The sequence below is a fragment of the Camarhynchus parvulus genome, chromosome 12, assembly GCF_901933205.1.
Source record: "Camarhynchus parvulus chromosome 12, STF_HiC, whole genome shotgun sequence".
NCBI lineage: Eukaryota > Metazoa > Chordata > Aves > Passeriformes > Thraupidae > Camarhynchus > Camarhynchus parvulus.
The window spans coordinates 1,207,233-1,224,480 of record NC_044582.1 but is presented as its reverse complement, the minus strand read 5'-3'; the positions used below and the strand labels follow the sequence as shown (position 1 = coordinate 1,224,480).

General features: G+C 45.5%; 1 protein-coding gene across 1 annotated transcript; it reads right to left on the bottom strand.

Annotated features, from left to right (window-relative positions):
* Nucleotides 1-6,440: 6,440 nt before the first annotated feature.
* Nucleotides 6,441-15,933, bottom strand: EFCC1 (EF-hand and coiled-coil domain containing 1). The gene is made up of 7 exons (XM_030956951.1): nucleotides 15,920-15,933; nucleotides 15,508-15,653; nucleotides 13,308-13,440; nucleotides 12,887-13,046; nucleotides 10,262-10,420; nucleotides 8,803-8,872; nucleotides 6,441-6,745 (listed from the first exon to the last, which is right to left on the bottom strand). The coding sequence occupies exons 1-7, from the start codon at nucleotides 15,931-15,933 to the stop codon at nucleotides 6,612-6,614; spliced, it is 816 nt and encodes a 271-aa protein (XP_030812811.1). The 3' UTR covers nucleotides 6,441-6,611.
* Between the last annotated feature and the right edge of the window lie 1,315 nt (nucleotides 15,934-17,248).

Here is a 17,248-nt window from a genome sequence, read left to right as displayed (position 1 = left end):
TTTGAAATCCTTCCTGTCCCTTTTCTCTCTCCCCTCAATACATTGCTGTTCAGTTCAATAGCTCCCTAAATCTAAGTTGGTGCCTTGAATTAGAGGTTCTGTCAGTTTTATTTCTCTGTGGCCCCACTCAGAGGTGTGAAGGCAGCTCCAGCTGCACTTGGTAGCTGCTCTCCAGAGCTGCTGAAGTTCTCCACACAATTAGCTTTCTCCTCATGCAGAGTTAATTCTGGTTTATCTCCTATTCTTTATTTCCTATTTTCCCATTATTTCTTTATGATTGAACTTAAACCCAAACAGCTGTCTGTGTTCTGTGCTGCAGGTTTTGGCAGGGGTGGGAATTTAAGGAGACCTTTTCCTCCTGATTCTGACACTCTGCTATTGGAGTTTTGGGAGTTTCATGAGAGAAAACTACAGTTGTATTGGCAGGAGTAAAAATGGCCATGAATTGGATTTGCTGTCCGGCTGATCTAAAATGCCAGTTTGGGAATTTTAGAATTCCTCTGAGCCTTTTCTTTCTCTTCTTTTTTTCTGTGTGGGAACCCAGGACATCCCTCTGGCTGCCCTGGAGGACTCAAGACCCTGGCAGGGGTTCAGAGACCTTGGCACGGAGTCAGAAACACCTGTGCCTTTGATTTTAGCCCATGGAAACAATTACCAACTTTGTGTGAGGATTTACAAGCCACAAGGGTTTGAGTAGAATTATAGTGAATTTGTCACGGGGTGAAAATGTAGAATTGTGGGGATTTAAAATGGGGGTTCAAGAGGCAAGATGGAGGAATCTGGGCGTGTCCTGTCCTTCTTGTTCTTGTTCTTGTTCTTCTTCTTGTTCTTGTTCTTGCTCTTGTTCTTGTTCTTCTTCTTCTTCTTCTTCTTCTTCTTCTTCTTCTTCTTGTTCTTCTTGTTCTTCTTCTTCTTCTCTTTTTCTCCTCCATCTTCTGCTGTGATGGTGACACTTCTCGATTGGTTTAGGGGAGAGACAGACTGTCTAACATAGGTGATAGGTATTGGAAAATTATTGTAAATAAAGTACACGTGGTTTTTAGTATAAAAAATAACACTGCCCCAAGGGTGGTCAGTGTGCGTCAACCCGACCTGCTGGACAGGCCTCAGCAGGTCAGAAGATAAGAGAAAATAAACAACCTTAAGAACAAGAGCTGAGGAATCCCGACTTTTTCTTCAATTGTGGGCTGGGATTTTTTTTTTAATAATAAATTTTTTAAAATATTTTTTTTTATTCTTTAATACCTCGGGAGCCATTTCAGCAACAACGAACCCGAGAGCTGGGGACGTTTCTGGGGCCCATCAGTCCCTGGGTGGATGAGTCCCGGTGTGTCTGAGCCCTGGGCAGGACAGATGTTGGCTCAGAAGCAATCAGAGCCTGTTGTGGCTTCTGCTGTCCCCTGTGCTGCTGGAGCTGCAGAGCCTGACAGGACAGCAGCTCCTGCTGCTGTGTGCTGGGCTGGCACTGCCTGTGCAATGGATTTAACTCCCACAGTCAGCCCGGAAACAAAAAAATCCTCCCATGGGTATTGCAGGTTCTTTATTTCAAAATAATATTTTTTATCTAAATGGTATTTTAAGTCAAATTGTATCAGCCTCCACATATTTTCTCTCGTTTTTTTCTTGATCTGTTTTTGGCAACCTTAAGAGGTAGAAAATTCCTCACAAAAGACTGGACCTTGCCTTTGTTAGAGACCATTTTTCCACCTGTCATTATGAAAAAAAAAAAACCACCAATGAGAAGCAATCAGCAAAACCAAGGCTATCAAACAATAAAACCTTGAAGTACAGCAACTATCTCAAACTCTAATACCCAAACCCTCAGCTCTCATGACCTTTCTGCTTTGCAGGGTGCACGTGGGTGAAAGCACTTGAATGCTGATAATTTTTCCATGTCATCCCACAGCCCTTGTTTACTCCCTGACAGAGATAAGTTACCTCGCAGCTCTCTGAGGCAGAATCAGAAACCAGTAATTAAGAATGTAATTTGGTTTGTGCAGCCCAGGGAGCACAGGGAGCTCCCTGGGGTTTGACTCCTGCCCACTGTGAGCCAGGGGAATCTGCCTGGAGGGAGGAATTTGGGCTGCCCATCCTCTGCAGTGAGGATGAGGAGGAGTTACAGCATGAGGAGGAGCTGTGAGGATGACGAGGAGTCACACCCTGAGGAGGAGCAGGGAGGATGAAGAGGAGCCACACCCTGAGGAGGAAGAGTGAGGGTGAGGAGCAGTAGCACCCTGAGGAGGAGCAGTGTGAGGATGAGGTGGAGTTATACCCTGAGTAAAAGCAGTGAGGGAGTGGTGGAGCAGTGAGGATGAGGAGGAGTCACACTCTGAGTAGAAGAGTGAGGATGAGGTGGAGTTACACCCTGAGGAGGAGCAGGGAAGATGAGGTCTGAGTAAAAGCAGCGAGGCTAAGGAGGAGCACTGAGGCTGAGGAGCAGTCACAACTTGAGGAGGAGCAGTGAGGGTGAGGAGTTGTTACACCCTGAGGAGTAGCAGTGCTCACAGGAGTAGTGAGGATGAGGAGGAGTCACACCCTGAGGAGGAGCAGAGCTCACAGGAGCAGTTCAGGACACTTTGTGGGACATTCATGGGATGCCAGGATGGTGTGGGTTAAGGGCCCTCACAGCTCTCCTCATTCATTCCAGGCCCTGCCATGGCAGCAGGACCTTACACTAGGCCAGGCTGCTGCAAGCCCAGCCTGGAACATTCCAGGGGAATCCACAGCCTCTCTGGACAACCTATCCCAGTGTCCCACCACCTGGGAATCCGCAGCCTCTCTGGACAATCTGTCCCAGTGTCCCACCACCCTCAGTGAAGGATTTCCTCCCATGGTCCCATCTCAGCTTAAGGCCACCCCCTTGCCTCTGAGCCCAAACCTTCATGGAAAGCCTCTCCAGCCTCCCTCTGAGCCCCCTTTAAGAGGCTCTCGGCTCTCCCCAGAGCCTTCTCCTCATGCAGAGTTAATTCTGGTTTATCTCCTATTCTTTATTTCCTATTTTCCTATTATTTCTTTATGACTGAACTTAAACCCAAACAGCTGTGTGTGTTCTGTGCTGCAGGTTTTGGCAGAGGTGGGAATTTAAGGAGACCTTTTCCTCCTGATTCTGACACTCTGCTATTGGATGGAGTTTTGGGAGTTTCACGAGACAAAACTACAATTGTATTGGCAGGAGTAAAAATGGCCATGAACTGGATTTGCTGTCCAGCTGGTGACTGGGTCTAAAATGCCAGTTTAGGAATTTTAGAATTCCACTGAGCCTTTTCTTTCTCCTCTTTTGTTCTACAGTCTGGAAATGGGTGGGGGATCAAGTCTAGGAGCAGGCAATTCTCCAGACAGAGTCTGAAAGGGTTCCAGTTCAGAAAAATAGAAACATTTTGGGAAATAATGTAATTTAAGGAGCGAGTCTCATTTCAGGGAAGTTTGCTGTAATTCAGACTCCCCTTCTAAGTGAAGAAGTGAGTGAGCTGCATAAAACAAGGATGTTTTATGCAAGGATGTGTTTCTGCTAAGCTGAGCTCTTCTGTGGGTACCTCAGTCCAGGTTTGGGGTGTGATGATTTCAGCCTCAAGGTAATTTGAAAGAAGTTGAGGAGGCAAAATGCAGTTGAGCTATTTTGGCATGCTGAGGCAAAAAGAAGAGACAGAAAAGCAGAATAGAGACCCAAGACCTCTGAAAATCCCAGTCGTTTGAAAGTAAAGTGTAATTAAGGACATAAGGATGATTTTAATTTAATTTCACACTAGGAAACACACTCTATAGCTTTTGTATTTCGGGGAATTATACATAAAATTATTAAGAAAATAAGACAGTGTAAATACCAAAGGATTGTGTCTTAAACTCCATGAAATTATAAAATTGAGAGAGGCCCTGTGGCTGGTAATGCCACATGTCACATACACCCTGTGAAGGTTTAGTGTCACTCTCACACTGAGCAATTCCATTTTATTCCATTTTTATTTTAAAAGTGCTCCTTTCCTCCTAGTCCCAGCTCCTTCCATCCCCATGTACAGATTAAGGACAGTATCATGGAAGGGAGGAGTTTGAATTCCAGGTTTTTTCCTCCCAAAGTGTGCACAGATGCACTGAACCCCTCGGAGCAGCTCTGGCTGGACAAGGCCACTGATCCGCTGCAGAAATTCTGTGACTCAGAGTAACATCTGGGATGAGTCCTCACTACCAAATACTCCAGAGACAGCTTCAAAAATAAATGGGACAATTATTAAACAACTTTACAGATCAGGTGGGCTTTCATTTAATAGTTAGTGCCTCCTATAAATGAAAAAATCATGGAGGAAACTCCTTGAAAAATACTCTTTGTGCTAGAAGTGTGAACCCCTCAGAGGTTACCCAGGGAGAAATTTGCCAAATGGGATGTGAGGAGGGCATTGGGAGAGGAAGGGACATTGAGGATGAATTAAAATAATTTGTGGAAAAAACCCAAAAACTTCATGGTGGGGGTCAGGGGAGAAAATACACAAGCTTCCTTTTAGGGCCAGTTTGCAGGTTTAATAGAAAATTAATAAACTAAAACTGAGTTTGTGAGAAATAGACTGCCAGGTTTGGGGGACATGGGAACAGGAGAAAGGGTCCAGATGGTGACAAACCCAAATGCTGCAAGAACCCTGCAGTAAATGAGGATCCAGAGCCAGGTGTGTGCCTGCATTAGAATCCTGCTCCTGAACACACAGATTGGGCTCATTTCACCATTTCCTGGCATTTTCCCTCTTTACACCTCTGCCATGCTCCTGGGAAAGTCAGAGAGCTGCACCCAACAAAAGCTGATACTTCATTAGCAAATGAAGCCAAGCAGGGATCTGATTTTTGCTCATTTACACTTTTACCTGTGGCACAGCTAGAGGCTGTTTCTGTAGGATATAATCCTAGCATGTGCCTCAGTATATACTCACTAACAGTATATTATGCTCTGGTATTTTGTTAGTAATATATTTAGCATTAAGAGATAGTTTTCTTTCTTAGAGGGTGAATATTTTTCTATGTATATATGTCCTGTCTAATGTTTCTTTAAGAAAATTGTACATTAACAATATATGTCTATTCTTAAAATTTTCCTCTGCTAAACCACTAAAAACCCCCAAAATACAAAAAAGAAAAGAGGTAAAACACCACTGAACAGAGTTTGTTTCATTGTTTGCATAACACCTTTTGTTCTCTCCTTTAAAATGAAATTAAAATAATACAAATTTTTGTTCCCAGTGTGGCTCAAAGGTGCCACAGTTTTCAATGGAGGTGTGTGTGAGCTACACAGTGTGGAAAGGAATGGAAATCTTATTCCCCAGCTTGCATTGTGGACCTTATTCCTGTATGAAAACCTTTTTCCTGGGAAAAATTCATACATGTACAGTTGAATGATCTTATTTCATCACTGGCATTATCTCAGGCAAATCACATTCTTCAGAGATCCACAGTGCATCTTTTCAGTAACATAAATTCAGCTGGCTCTTTTAGGAACTCTGCCTCTGTTTGGCAGGTGAATGACACAGCAAAAGCGCCTTGGAAGAATTTTTTTTTCACTTTTGCCCCAGGAATTATTTTATTGCTGATTAAAACATTCCATGGCACCATGATTAGACCCAGCTCTTTACATTAATTGGCCTCCATGTGGGGCCTGATTTTGTGTCTCTGCAGCTGCACTGAGGGAAATTAAACTTTAGAACCCGCTCCTGCGCTGCACGAGTTGTTTGCTAACACAGAATGACAGCAAAGTGAATTTTTCAGCCCTTCCTTTCCCTGAGAGCCTGGGAACAAGATTGCTTTGGACCTCCTTCAAGCACTTAAATTTAGCTTCTTATGTAAAATCTGACTGTTGTCAGGAAAGGCTGCTGCATATTCCTAAGGCATCTCTATAATTGCAAATATAAAATTCAGCAGAGCAATAAAGAATCTAGCTTCAGAGTTAAATAAGGTGAATAATTGAGTAAGAAACACAGAGCCCTTAAAACCTGCACTGCTGGCACACACTCCTGGGTGTGTTTATCATTCAGTTTGTCATCTGTAAGGTAAAGGATAACAAATTCAGGGATAACACAGGCTGCCTTGGCTTTGGAGTGGGGCTTCCACAAAGGCTGCAAACTGTGCCCAGCCCCTGCATAGCCAGGGCTGTAAATCCATGTTGGTGTGGTGGGCACAGTTTGGTACCAGTCCAGTCCCTGCATAACCAGGGCTGTAAATCCCTGTGGGTCAGGTGGGTGTTGTAGGCACAGTTTGGTGTCAGTCCAGTCCCAGTTTTGCAGGGCTGTAAATCCCTGTGGATGTGGTGAGGGTGATGGGCACAGTTTGGTGTCAGTCCAGTCCCAGTTTTGCAGGGCTGTAAAACCCTGTGGATGTGGTGAGGGTGATGGGCACAGTTTGGTGTCAGTCCAGTCCCAGTTTTGCAGGGTATCTGTGGTGTGGTGAGGTGGGGAAGTTGGCGCCCCAGCCCCAGGGGCACCCCAGGGCTGGGCTCTGCAGCCCAGGTAAGGCAGGGTTGTGCCCAGCCAGGACTGCTGCTCCTCCCTTGTGTCACTGCTCGCTCCTGGCCAGTCCAGGCATGGCTGAGCTGGACAAATGTTCCTCATTCCTCCTTCCAGCTGTCCTGGGGCTGCTTGGGCTCAGCAGGAGATCACCAGGGGGTTGGACAGGGACCGTGGGCTCTGTGCCTGCTCCAAGGGCTGTTTGTGCAAGAGTTCACAGGCTGCCAGCTCCTGCTGAAGGGTATCCAGCACTTCCAACAGCTGGGCTTTGCCTTGGGAAAGCAAATTGCAAACATGAGCATCTGAACAAAGTCGGCAAGTTGCAGTTTCACAATCATAACAGGCTCTTTTCTTCATAGGTGGCCTTTCAAGTGGTTATCATTAAATGTCTAAATTTTGTGACCAAATAATGAATTCCTGTCCAAAAACCTGTGAGCAAATCTGGGTTCATCTGTCTTCTCTGGTTTCCTCTTGCTTCATCCCCTGCCCACTGAGGTCTCATGTACTTGTGTGAACAAAGACTATTTCATATCACCATTGCCAACCCAACCACCCACTTCGGCTTGTCAGAGAAAAATGTTTCATTACAAAGACTTGGGAAAGAAAAATGTTTGATTATAAAGACTGGGAAAGCTGCTGAAGCCTCCCCAGGTGCACAGGCAGTGGGAAGCAGAGAAGATGGGCTGTGCATGGCAGTGGTGATGCAGAATGCACAAAGAGCAGCACTTGGAGTTTTGGGGAGCTGAGCTGTGCTGCTCATACAAAGTGAGGAGCTTTGAGCAGCATCCCTTGGTATTATTGTCACTGCTAGTAATGAAGGAATGGGACTTCTTTCAGGCTAAAAATGATTTATTGCTCAGACAAACATCAGTCTCAGGGGCTGTGAGATTTTAGAGGAGCAAGCATTGGGCCATAGCTCAAGACCAGACACAAGTTCTTTGTTCCAAGGCAATACAGAACTTTCTAACCCAATGACAGCTGCCACTGGGTTTATTTTGCTTTTCTAACCCATCACCTTTACTCACTTCCACTGCACTGTGATACTTTTGTCCAATGGCTTCTGTCTCACATGCACACAAATGCTTCTGTTGTAATTCTGAACTCTCAGCTCACTCCACACAACCCCAGCCCTACACTAGAAACCCTTCACCATCTCATCAGTACAGCGTCTCACTTACTAAAGGCATATAGAAACATAAGTTTATTATTTTTCTGCTTAATATCTGTATATTGTATTTTTACATCAATCCAAGCTTCTTCCAAGGCTGCAGCTCAAACCCTTCAGTGCCTGTGGAAGTTTCTGTTTTTCCAGTTCCCACACCTTGGAGTCCCTGTTCCTTTGCAGGATAATTGGCAGCACCTTCTGGACACTGTGCTGTGGATCCAAAAAGTCTCCTCTTCTGTTCTCCCAGGAGAACATCAGACCCATGGCTCAGCTGTGGTTTCTCCTGTATTGGTGTCCTGGAGCCTACAAAACTCTGTCTTTGCCCTCTTTTCTCTGCTTCCTCTGCAGCTGAAGAGCACAGCTTGGCTCTGGGCTGCCTGTGCCCTGGATTGCTGGGCACAAGGAATATCAGCCTTTGAAACTGCAAACCCCAAAGGGTTCCTATGTTGTTCTTCCTAAATCACTGTAAATAATATTCTCCAAAACCCAGCCCCCAAGCCACATCTGGTCTTTTCTAATCTAGTCTTTGCTGCCTGCCTGTTAAAGCCCCTCCAAGCCATGTTCCTGGGACAGGATGTTCATTCCTTGGAGGGAAGTACAAATGCTCTGCTAATAGGAACAAAGTAATCAAAGCAAAGCCCTGGGGCTGTGATCCCTGCACGGCTCCTGCAAAGGCAGCTCCAGACCACTGCCAAGGGACAGGAACTTGCAAGTTTGATTTTCACACCAGGATCATGAAGTGCTGTTATTAGAGGAGTGCAGGTTTGAGCTAATTTCTGCACAGAACTGTTCTGATGGGTAAATCTTGTGCTGTAGAGAGGAACCCAACACACTGGGGTAGCAAACCTGAAAACAGCTGCATTACATACTGGGTCATTTCTCCACTTTCTTGTATCAATGAAACCCTAAAAACATTTACAGGATACTGAAATAACCCCCTAAGGCCAAATTTTAATTAAAATTTGACTAAAAAAGCACCCTGGGTGTGGTTTTGATGCATCACAGACTAGAAAGCATCACTTTCTATAGGTATTCTTCTTGCAAGTTACCTCCTTCTCCCCAGCCTGTAACCCAGGATTTGAAATACCCTTTTCCTACCCAGTGTTTGTCCCCAAAGGACACTTTTCATGCTTCTTGGTCTTTAGATGTGATTTCTTTTCTTACCAGGCTGGGGGTCATGGCAGGACTCCAAAGTGCTCAGCAGGATTTTCCCCAGGGCTCGCTTCGATATGTTCTGTAAAAAACAAAACAAAATTATGGCACCAATGTGTCCTTCACCAGCTTACAGATATGCAACAGAACCTGTGTGCAGGTATTTGTATTTGGAAACTAAACCAAAATGCCACTAAATCCTGATTAACACAAGATTTGATATTTGCTTTATTTTCAAGCATTTGATCTTAAACCTTGCTCAGACAGTTTGTAGGGGGTTGTAATTCCTTAATATGGCTGTGGAAAGAGAAATAACAATTATTCAGCCAGAAATGCAGAATTTTCTAGAGCTTGTACCTAAACAGCTGTAGGTGGCAAGGAGGGAAAGCAGAGCAAAAGCTCTTTGAGTCCTCTGCCAGGTCTGTGGGAAGGTGAGCTGGACCTGGTGGTGTTATTTTAGGAAGGGTCTTCTCAAACCCAGCTGAAGAACAGAGCAAATGTCCTGTGGCAGGGCTGGATCTGAGATGTAAACTACTTAGGATTTGGATGGTCTCTCTCAGTGGTGGTTTTACATATGAAATCTGGTGGGACATTACATAATGTGCCTGGGAAAGCAAACTGTCCTCATTTGCTGTCAAGACACTGGTGTGCTTTCTGGGAGATGGTCTTGCAATCAATTTAATTAGCACTTAGAGAGCCCTGAGTAGCTACAGGGACAGGTTGTTCTTGCTAAAACTTCAAGAAGTGGAAGTGGAAGGGAGAAGTTCTGGGAGGAAGATGCTGTTGCCTCCAGGCAGAGCTGGCCCTGCTCCCTGCCTGGAGCCCCCAGTGGGGACTGGGGCAGAGTGGGAAGCACTGTGAGGATTTCACATGGCCTCAGCAGCACTGTGTGAGGTTTTATTAGCCCTGTCAGGATGTGTGTGTGCCTTTGGGCAGTCACTGTTCGGTGGCAGGTCCTGTTGGGAATGAAATGTTTCAGACATGAAGGAGAATGTGCTGGGGAAGTGACACCTAAACCCACAGGTTCTGATGGGTCTCTTTTGTCTTGGGTACATCCCGTCAGGGATTTAGGGGATTCTTGCTGAACTCCCCTGGGAGTTTCATCTCTTTAATGCTGACTCAGAGTTACATTAGCATACAATTAAACAAAGGTCCTGTTCTAGAAGATAAAATACATATTCTGGAATCTTCCTGATTGCTCACTCTCTGTTTTCCTTGTTTGCCCTCAATTTTGGTTTAGAGGGCAATGAGCTTGAAAATTCAGCTCCAAGGAGACCTCTAGGCTTTTAGAAAGCAAGCAAAGGGGTCTGAAAGCTTTCTGCAACCACCAGGCAGCTCCCAGGGCACACACCTGTAAAATCCTGTCCTGCTGTAAAGGATTTTGTACTTCCTAGAAGGGATGAACATATTCTCAGTTTGGAAGGGACTCCAAAGCCCAGTTTTCAGTCCCAGGACTGCTTTCTCACCATACCAAGCCTCGGAGCTGTTGGAGAAGCTGCAGAACATCCAGGAGCTTCTCTTCCACCAGGGACAGCCGAACCCTCTCTGTCTCCAGCATCTGCAGCTCCATCTTCAGCACTTCTGTCTCCTCCACCTTCTGCTGCAGCTCCCCGAGCCAGGGGCCCTTCATCTGCACAAAACACAGCAAACTGAAGGTACTGAAGCTTCTCGTTTCTTGCCCAAGGATTGCAAAACTGAGTTTCCCCCCTTTTGTGGTAAATGGGGCTCCCTCCAGAAGATTCCCTTGAAGGGAAGTCCATTTCTTTAATGTGCTACATGAAGTGAGATATCAGGGGTTGTTAGGAAATCAGAGCATTGCTCTTGTGCACAATGGGAGCTCTTTCATCACTGGGTGCAGGCAGCTCATTCAGGAATTTTAAATATTACATTTATTATATATTTTATACTTAAATACTAACATTGCTATGTCAGCCTTCTCCCCTTTTGCATTCCTGTTGTCCTCTATAGAGCAGAACTAATTTGTGTGCCCTCACACAATCATTCTTTGTCTTGCAGCTCCTACCTAGCAATCATCTGTACACTTAGTGAGACAGGAAGATGTCTCTGTCCCTGGTGCAGTGGGAACCAGGTGAGGAACACCAAGAGCAACAACCTCTCCCCTGTTTCTCCTTGCTTTTCTCCAGATGTTGGGATGAACTTCTCCTTTGACCCTGCATGGCAGTTCAAAAACTAATTGCCTTTTTAATTAAGCTGGCAGCTTGCATGCCATCTTATATAGAAAATAATTGGCATTTTTTTAACACTACACTTGGCAGCATGACACTTTATTTTTAGACTTTAGAACTCCTGTTGTCCCCATCTATCACCCCCAGGTCAGCACCCTGTCTTCAGGAGGAGCTATTTATAAGTGTTTGCCTGTTGGAAAGTAGAACTTTGTAGACATGACAAATCTCAGAACTCTCTCAAACTCTGGTTTTACAAGCTTCAGGTGGAGCAATTATTCATCACTATTTGAGAGTGCTGCCCTTCACTTGCCTGCTGAGGCTTTTGCTTGTTAGCCTTGTTGTTATTTGTGTGATTTTCCACGCTGAGCAGGTACAAACAGAAGCATATACAGCCATGTGTAAGGCACTTTTGTCAGCCTCAGGGAAGGTGTTGGTGGTTTATTTATCAAGCCAATATATTTATTTGCAAGGTGCTTGAGAGAGCGCATTTCTCAGTCTTCCTATTTGCTTTCTGTTGATTACAAGGAGAGTCACCTTTTTGACAGGAATTTTTTATTACTTGTCTGTTTTGTAGCAGCAAATTCCTCCCCTATAACTACTGGCTAATATAAAAAGGCTTAAGAAAAAATTTCCTAACAGGCTCAACATGATTCATCCCACTGCAATTTAATTCATGTCACAGTGAGTTGGCACTGTGTCTTCTTCACCTCCTTGCTTGCCTCTAAATCAAGAGCAACAGATTCCATTTTTCTTCTGGAATTTTGTATTAGTCTGTTGATAATGGTGCTTTTCCAGACAAGCTGCACACAACCAATATCCATCAGCAGAGATGAAAAAGAGGGCAGTATGATGCTGCAAAAGAAGATGAGCATCTCAGAATGGGGAAAAAAGGAGAAGAAAACTGGCACTACCTGCAGGTATTTTTTTTTCCTGTGGACTGATGCTAAGCAGTAGAGAAGGAACTTCTGTGTTTCTCTAAAAATACTGCAAGGATAAATTGCCATTGAATACTGCAAATTGTGTAAGGCAGAAACAGGATTTTATTCTGGCTTTAATTTTTTTCCCCTAACAAGTACTCTTTCATTTAATTTAGTCAAGTGAGAAAATGATATGAAACACTGTTAAAACACAAAGGATGGCAACATGTGAAGCTGAATATTTTACCCTCCCTTTAAATATTTCACTGATTCACATAATCCTTTTAAAACTACTGGAAGCTTTCTGCTTTGTTTAAAGATGGGGTATAAAATACTGAACAAGCACAGGAGAAAGCAGACCAGGGCAATGCACTATTTTTGTTTCACAGAAAGATTGCTGGCACTTCTGTGCCCATCAGGGGCTGAAGTGTGCAGAATTTAAATAGTGAGATCACACAGGACTGCTGGGACACAGCTCTTTAAATAATGTGGTTATAACCTCTGCTCAAGGGGAGCTGGACATGCTGCAGAACTAATTTTATTCATATTATATTGGATTTCTGTATTATATTTATGACATAAATATGTCAGTCTAAGGACAATAAAAAGACAGAGTAAATGGGATAATTTACCCCAAAAGGAGTCTCAGCCAGCCTGACGGATTTATTAAAAAGTTATCCTGCTCCCAGAGGTGTTGGATGCTTTAGGATATGGGGAGTGCTTCATCCACAGCTGGAGAAGCTCAGTACATCAAGGACAGTATTTGAAGGGCCTGGGGTACCTCTCATCCTCCAATGGCAGTTTGGGTAGGAACCAGAGCAGAAATGCAGGTGTTGGAGGAGAGCAGGAGATGTCTGAGCTGACAAACTACAGCACAACGAGAAACATCAGGAACAGAGAGCAGAATGGTCAGAATAAAACAAAAACACACACAGATGCAGCTCCCCAAAGATGCATAAACAGCTCTTTCACACTCTGCTTGGCACCTGTTACCTCTTCCATGCTTGTTTCCAGTTTTTTCTCTTGGTGGCCCTTGGGTTCTGGCTGCTCTGTGAGGGGGGAGATTGTCCCCAAGAGCTCCACAGGGTCCTTCCCCTCAGTGCTGCTGGTCTCCAGGTAGGACAGCAGCTTTCTCCATGTCTTTTCATCACATCTGCACACATCATTAAGAGAAAAGAGTTAGTGAGACCTCACAACAGAGGTCTGTGTTTGTTAAAACCAGTTTTCCTGTGGGATTCTTGGCAGCACGGGTCACAAATGAGTGTCTGACACTAATCAGGGCTCGGGGGGAATCTCCAGCAGGCTGCTCCCCACGTGCCACACAGGATGGGCACAAGGCTCCTGACTGTGGCCACAGGTTGTGAAATATCTTTGCAAAGGGCTCAAATGGCATTAATTAAGGAATTAAACTTACCCACTGCCACAGCAAGGGAGCTTGGCCAGGATCCTCCTTGTGTGGCCCAGCTGGGGAGCGCGGTGCCCCGGCCACTGCTCCTCCTCCTCGTCCGAGGCGGCCTGGCCCTCCACGGAGCGGCAGAGCTGCTCCTCTGCTGGGAGACAGGCAGCCCTCAGCAGCACCCCAACAACCCCGCCGTGATCTCACGGTTTGCCTCAGATACCTCGGGTTTCTCTCTGTGGATTTCCCCAGGTGTGCCAATCACCTCTCCTTTCCCCACTCTGACACCTGCCAAGTGCTGTCTGTCAGTTTTGGAATTCCAGAAGGGCCTCGAGTGATTGGCAGAATTCAAAAGATGCCTTTCAACCCTGGGGGACATTGGGCCATCCAGGTGTCATTTGTCCCCTGACACTCCCCCACCCCTTACCTGGTTGATGGGATCCCTGCCCCTTCCCTCCCCCTCTCCCTGGGGTTAAAAGGAACAGCAACCACTCTTCTCACTGGTTACAGCTGTAAAAGTCAGGCCTGTTCCCAATCTTTGATAATTGGCCCAGCTGCAACTCTTTAGGGGTAAGATTACTTTCTACACTATCTTTCTTTTTGTGGTTGGAGGAGCTCTGTTAGAGCTGTTGCTGGATTCAGAGGCCTGTGTGCCAGGAATAAAGCTCTGGATCGAAACCCTCCAGCAGAACCTGACTCCTTTCCTTCCCCTCGCCTTGAAGCCTCTCTGCCAGAGGTAAACCTGAGCTCCTGCAAGCCTGGACTTGTCTCAAGCACCCAGCTGCAATATCCAGCCAGCCAAGGGTGTCTCTGAGGTGAAACCATCACACATCCAGCCAGCCAAAGGTGTCTCTGAGGTGAAACCACCACAGCTGCCACCTTTGGCCAAGCAGCAAGGGCCGGACAAGCCCGGGTACAACCCATCCGGCAATATTGGTAATTAATTCCATTACCCAGCTACACCCCCAGCCTGAGCCAGAACAAAGTGAGAGCCTGAAACCTCGGGCAGGTCCCCAGCAGCCTGGGAAGGGGCTGAGGCGGTGTACTGGTTCTGAATGAGAGGCGTTTACAGAAGTGACACAAAACCACCACAGGCAGCTGCAGCCAAGATCCTCATTTTAAGAGTCTTGAACATTTCAGTGCTCTTTTGTGGGTAACTTGGAGCTGTTTACCTCAACTCTCTTCTTTCCTTGAGTTAGGGTAAGGGTAAGTGTGAAGGATCAGTTGTTGTGGGGGACAATTACTGTTCAAGGACACAGATTTTTTACTTCATCTCTCTGAGTTAGTTTTTCTGCCTAAGTAATCCTATTTTACTTAACGGAACATTTCCCCCTGTTTTAGAATCTATGACCCCATGATTTATTTGTATGAAAACATTTTGCTAGAAAGCAGCTGTTCTTGAAATACAGGTAGTGTAATTTTATGTGGAAACTCTGAGCTGGCAAAGTGTGTGATTTGATAAAAACATTTGTAAAAGCAAGTTTGGTTTCTAAGTCTAGCCAGGTGAAGAACATGCTACAATGTTAATTGTATTTACTTGTCACTATTTTTAACATTCCCAAGCAGCTGCTTGCCAGCTCCGCTCAACACACACCTAAAATCCAATTTTTTGTCACAACAAACAGCTCTCCAGCCTGCAGTAAAGGTGCCTTGTAACTCAGAATTATTGTCAGATAAGTGCTTTTGTGGTCTTTGAACTGGATGTGCCCAAAAAAATAAATCACTGCAGGGAAGCCAAAGCGTGCAGTGTTATGGCAGCTGTTGGGGCTACATGTGCTTAACAGTTTGGGCTTGTCCAGAGTCACTGGAGCAGCCAGGATGTTTCCAAGGAACGTGGCTGTACAGAATATTAACTGCAAATTGTTTCCTTGGAAATTATTTTCGCTGAAGTTCTGCATTTTTATTTACAAAGAAATGAAATCTTTACACTTTTTAAGCCAGGAAAAAAGGTTTTGGTGGGATGACTCATGTGGAAAAAGCAGTTTTAAATCATAGCTCTAAGTGATAAGTTCAGTCTTTCATTAAACACAGAATTATGTGGGGAGTGAGGAGCGGAAATTGGGCTATAAGGTTTTGCATAGGTCTGGGATTTCATGACTCTCTAGGACTGGTTTGTGGTGTGGTGCCTTGACCTCTCTGGTGGTTTTGCTGCTGCTGGCACCAGAGATGAGAGAGGCCAGGCAGTGTTTGGGGCTGGCTTTGGGGCTGGGGTCGGTACCGTGGTCGGCGGTGCCTGGCGGTGCCATGGACACTCCGTGGGTGCCCCTGGGCATGGCTGCTGCCTCCTCCTGCTGCTGTTCCTGCTCCTCCTGCTGCTGCTCAGGGCTGCTCTGCTGGGCCAGCTGGCATTGCTCCCGTTCTGACCTGCAAAAGAGGCCAGAGGGTCATAGCTGAGACAGAGACAGTGCAAAGCAACCCATTCCATTTCCAGAAGGCTTCAAACCCTGTTTTCATTCTAGCATGCATGCTTGTTCTACATTCTTACAAAGCTCAGAAGTTTACACTTTACTCACTGGTCATGAGAGACAAGCAAAGGGCTTATAGGAGTAGGCAGCTGCAGGTTTCTCTTATTTATCCTTCTTTCTTTCTTGGTTTCTATGTCAATGACCTAGGTAGGAAATTCTTCCTACCTAGGGGTAAACATGGATCCTCTTATCAAACTTCTCAATGGCTCACAAAAGTTGCTGTAAAACTTCTTCCACACCAGAGTGAGGTTGGCATGCAGGAAATTGGAAAACCAAGATGTATCCAGCATGGCTTTGGTTCAGTGCAGCTGCTGGGAGTGGATGAAGAACGGGGCCACTGTCCCCAAGGGCTGCCTGAGGTGACTTCCCTGACAGCCAAAGGAAGGTGGATTTCAGCTGTCCTGTGATAAGAAGAGCTGAACAATGCCTGTAACTTTTAGGTCAGGTCAAAGACCTCTAGGAAACATCTATGGAGTGGTCACTGTGGCCACAGGGACCTGCACCCAGTCCCATGGGCTCAGACATGGCAGGGAGTCGGATCCATGTCTTGTGAGTGCTGGGGTGAAGCAGAGTCAGAGCCTGAGCAGTCAAAAAGAATGATCCAGGAATGGTGGCACACCTGGAAACCAGGGATTGCGGGTGAGGAGTGTCTCAGAATGGGTGTCATTGCTGACAGCCTCCTTTGGGATTGTCTTTGTCTGAGGTCAATGACAGGACATCACACTTATGTGTTTTAAAGGAATGGTTTCAAGGGATGGGACACAGATCAAATAATGTAACTGAGGAAAAGGAGTCCTCAAAGGTGCCAAATTCCCTCCAAATTCTTCTGTAGATTAGTTTTGGTCTCGTGAATATTGAATATTTCCTTTATTTAACACATTAAATAGCAAAAATGAGAGCTAAACCACTTAGCAGGTGGGTCCTGCTGACACAAGTTGTATAATGTAAGCTTTCTGTACAAATCTTGTGCTTCCTGCCAGGAGCTCCAGCTGCAGCTGGGAGGGGACTTTGGCTGCAGGGATGGAACAGCTGAGGCCATGACCAGAATTGCAGAGCTTTTGTTGAACTCAGCTGCTCCTGAGGAGCCACACCAATGGTAGCTCCCTTATTGCCTGTGAAACCGTAAGGAGTAAACAAAATCATGAATTTAACCACACTATTTAAAAACATCTGTAGGGGAGAAGCTGAGCTCAGCCTTGCAGAGAAGCCAGCACTTGCTTTACCCCCTCGAGTAGGGCTGACTGCATTAAAAACTGACTTACTTCATTTGCAATTTATGGTGTTATTCAGCTCAGCAACAACTGGATTTCCTGAAAGCCAAGGGAAAGAGCAATCCCCATCATCAGCTCTGGAAAAAATAATTCTGGAGTGGTGCACAAATAAACTGCTCTGTAAAGCCTGGACATTCAGAGTGGGGTGCTCTGAGAAGCATCACAGAGCTTCAGAGTTCTGGAGAGCAGCTGAGGGATATTCCCCTTCACAGGGATACTGCAT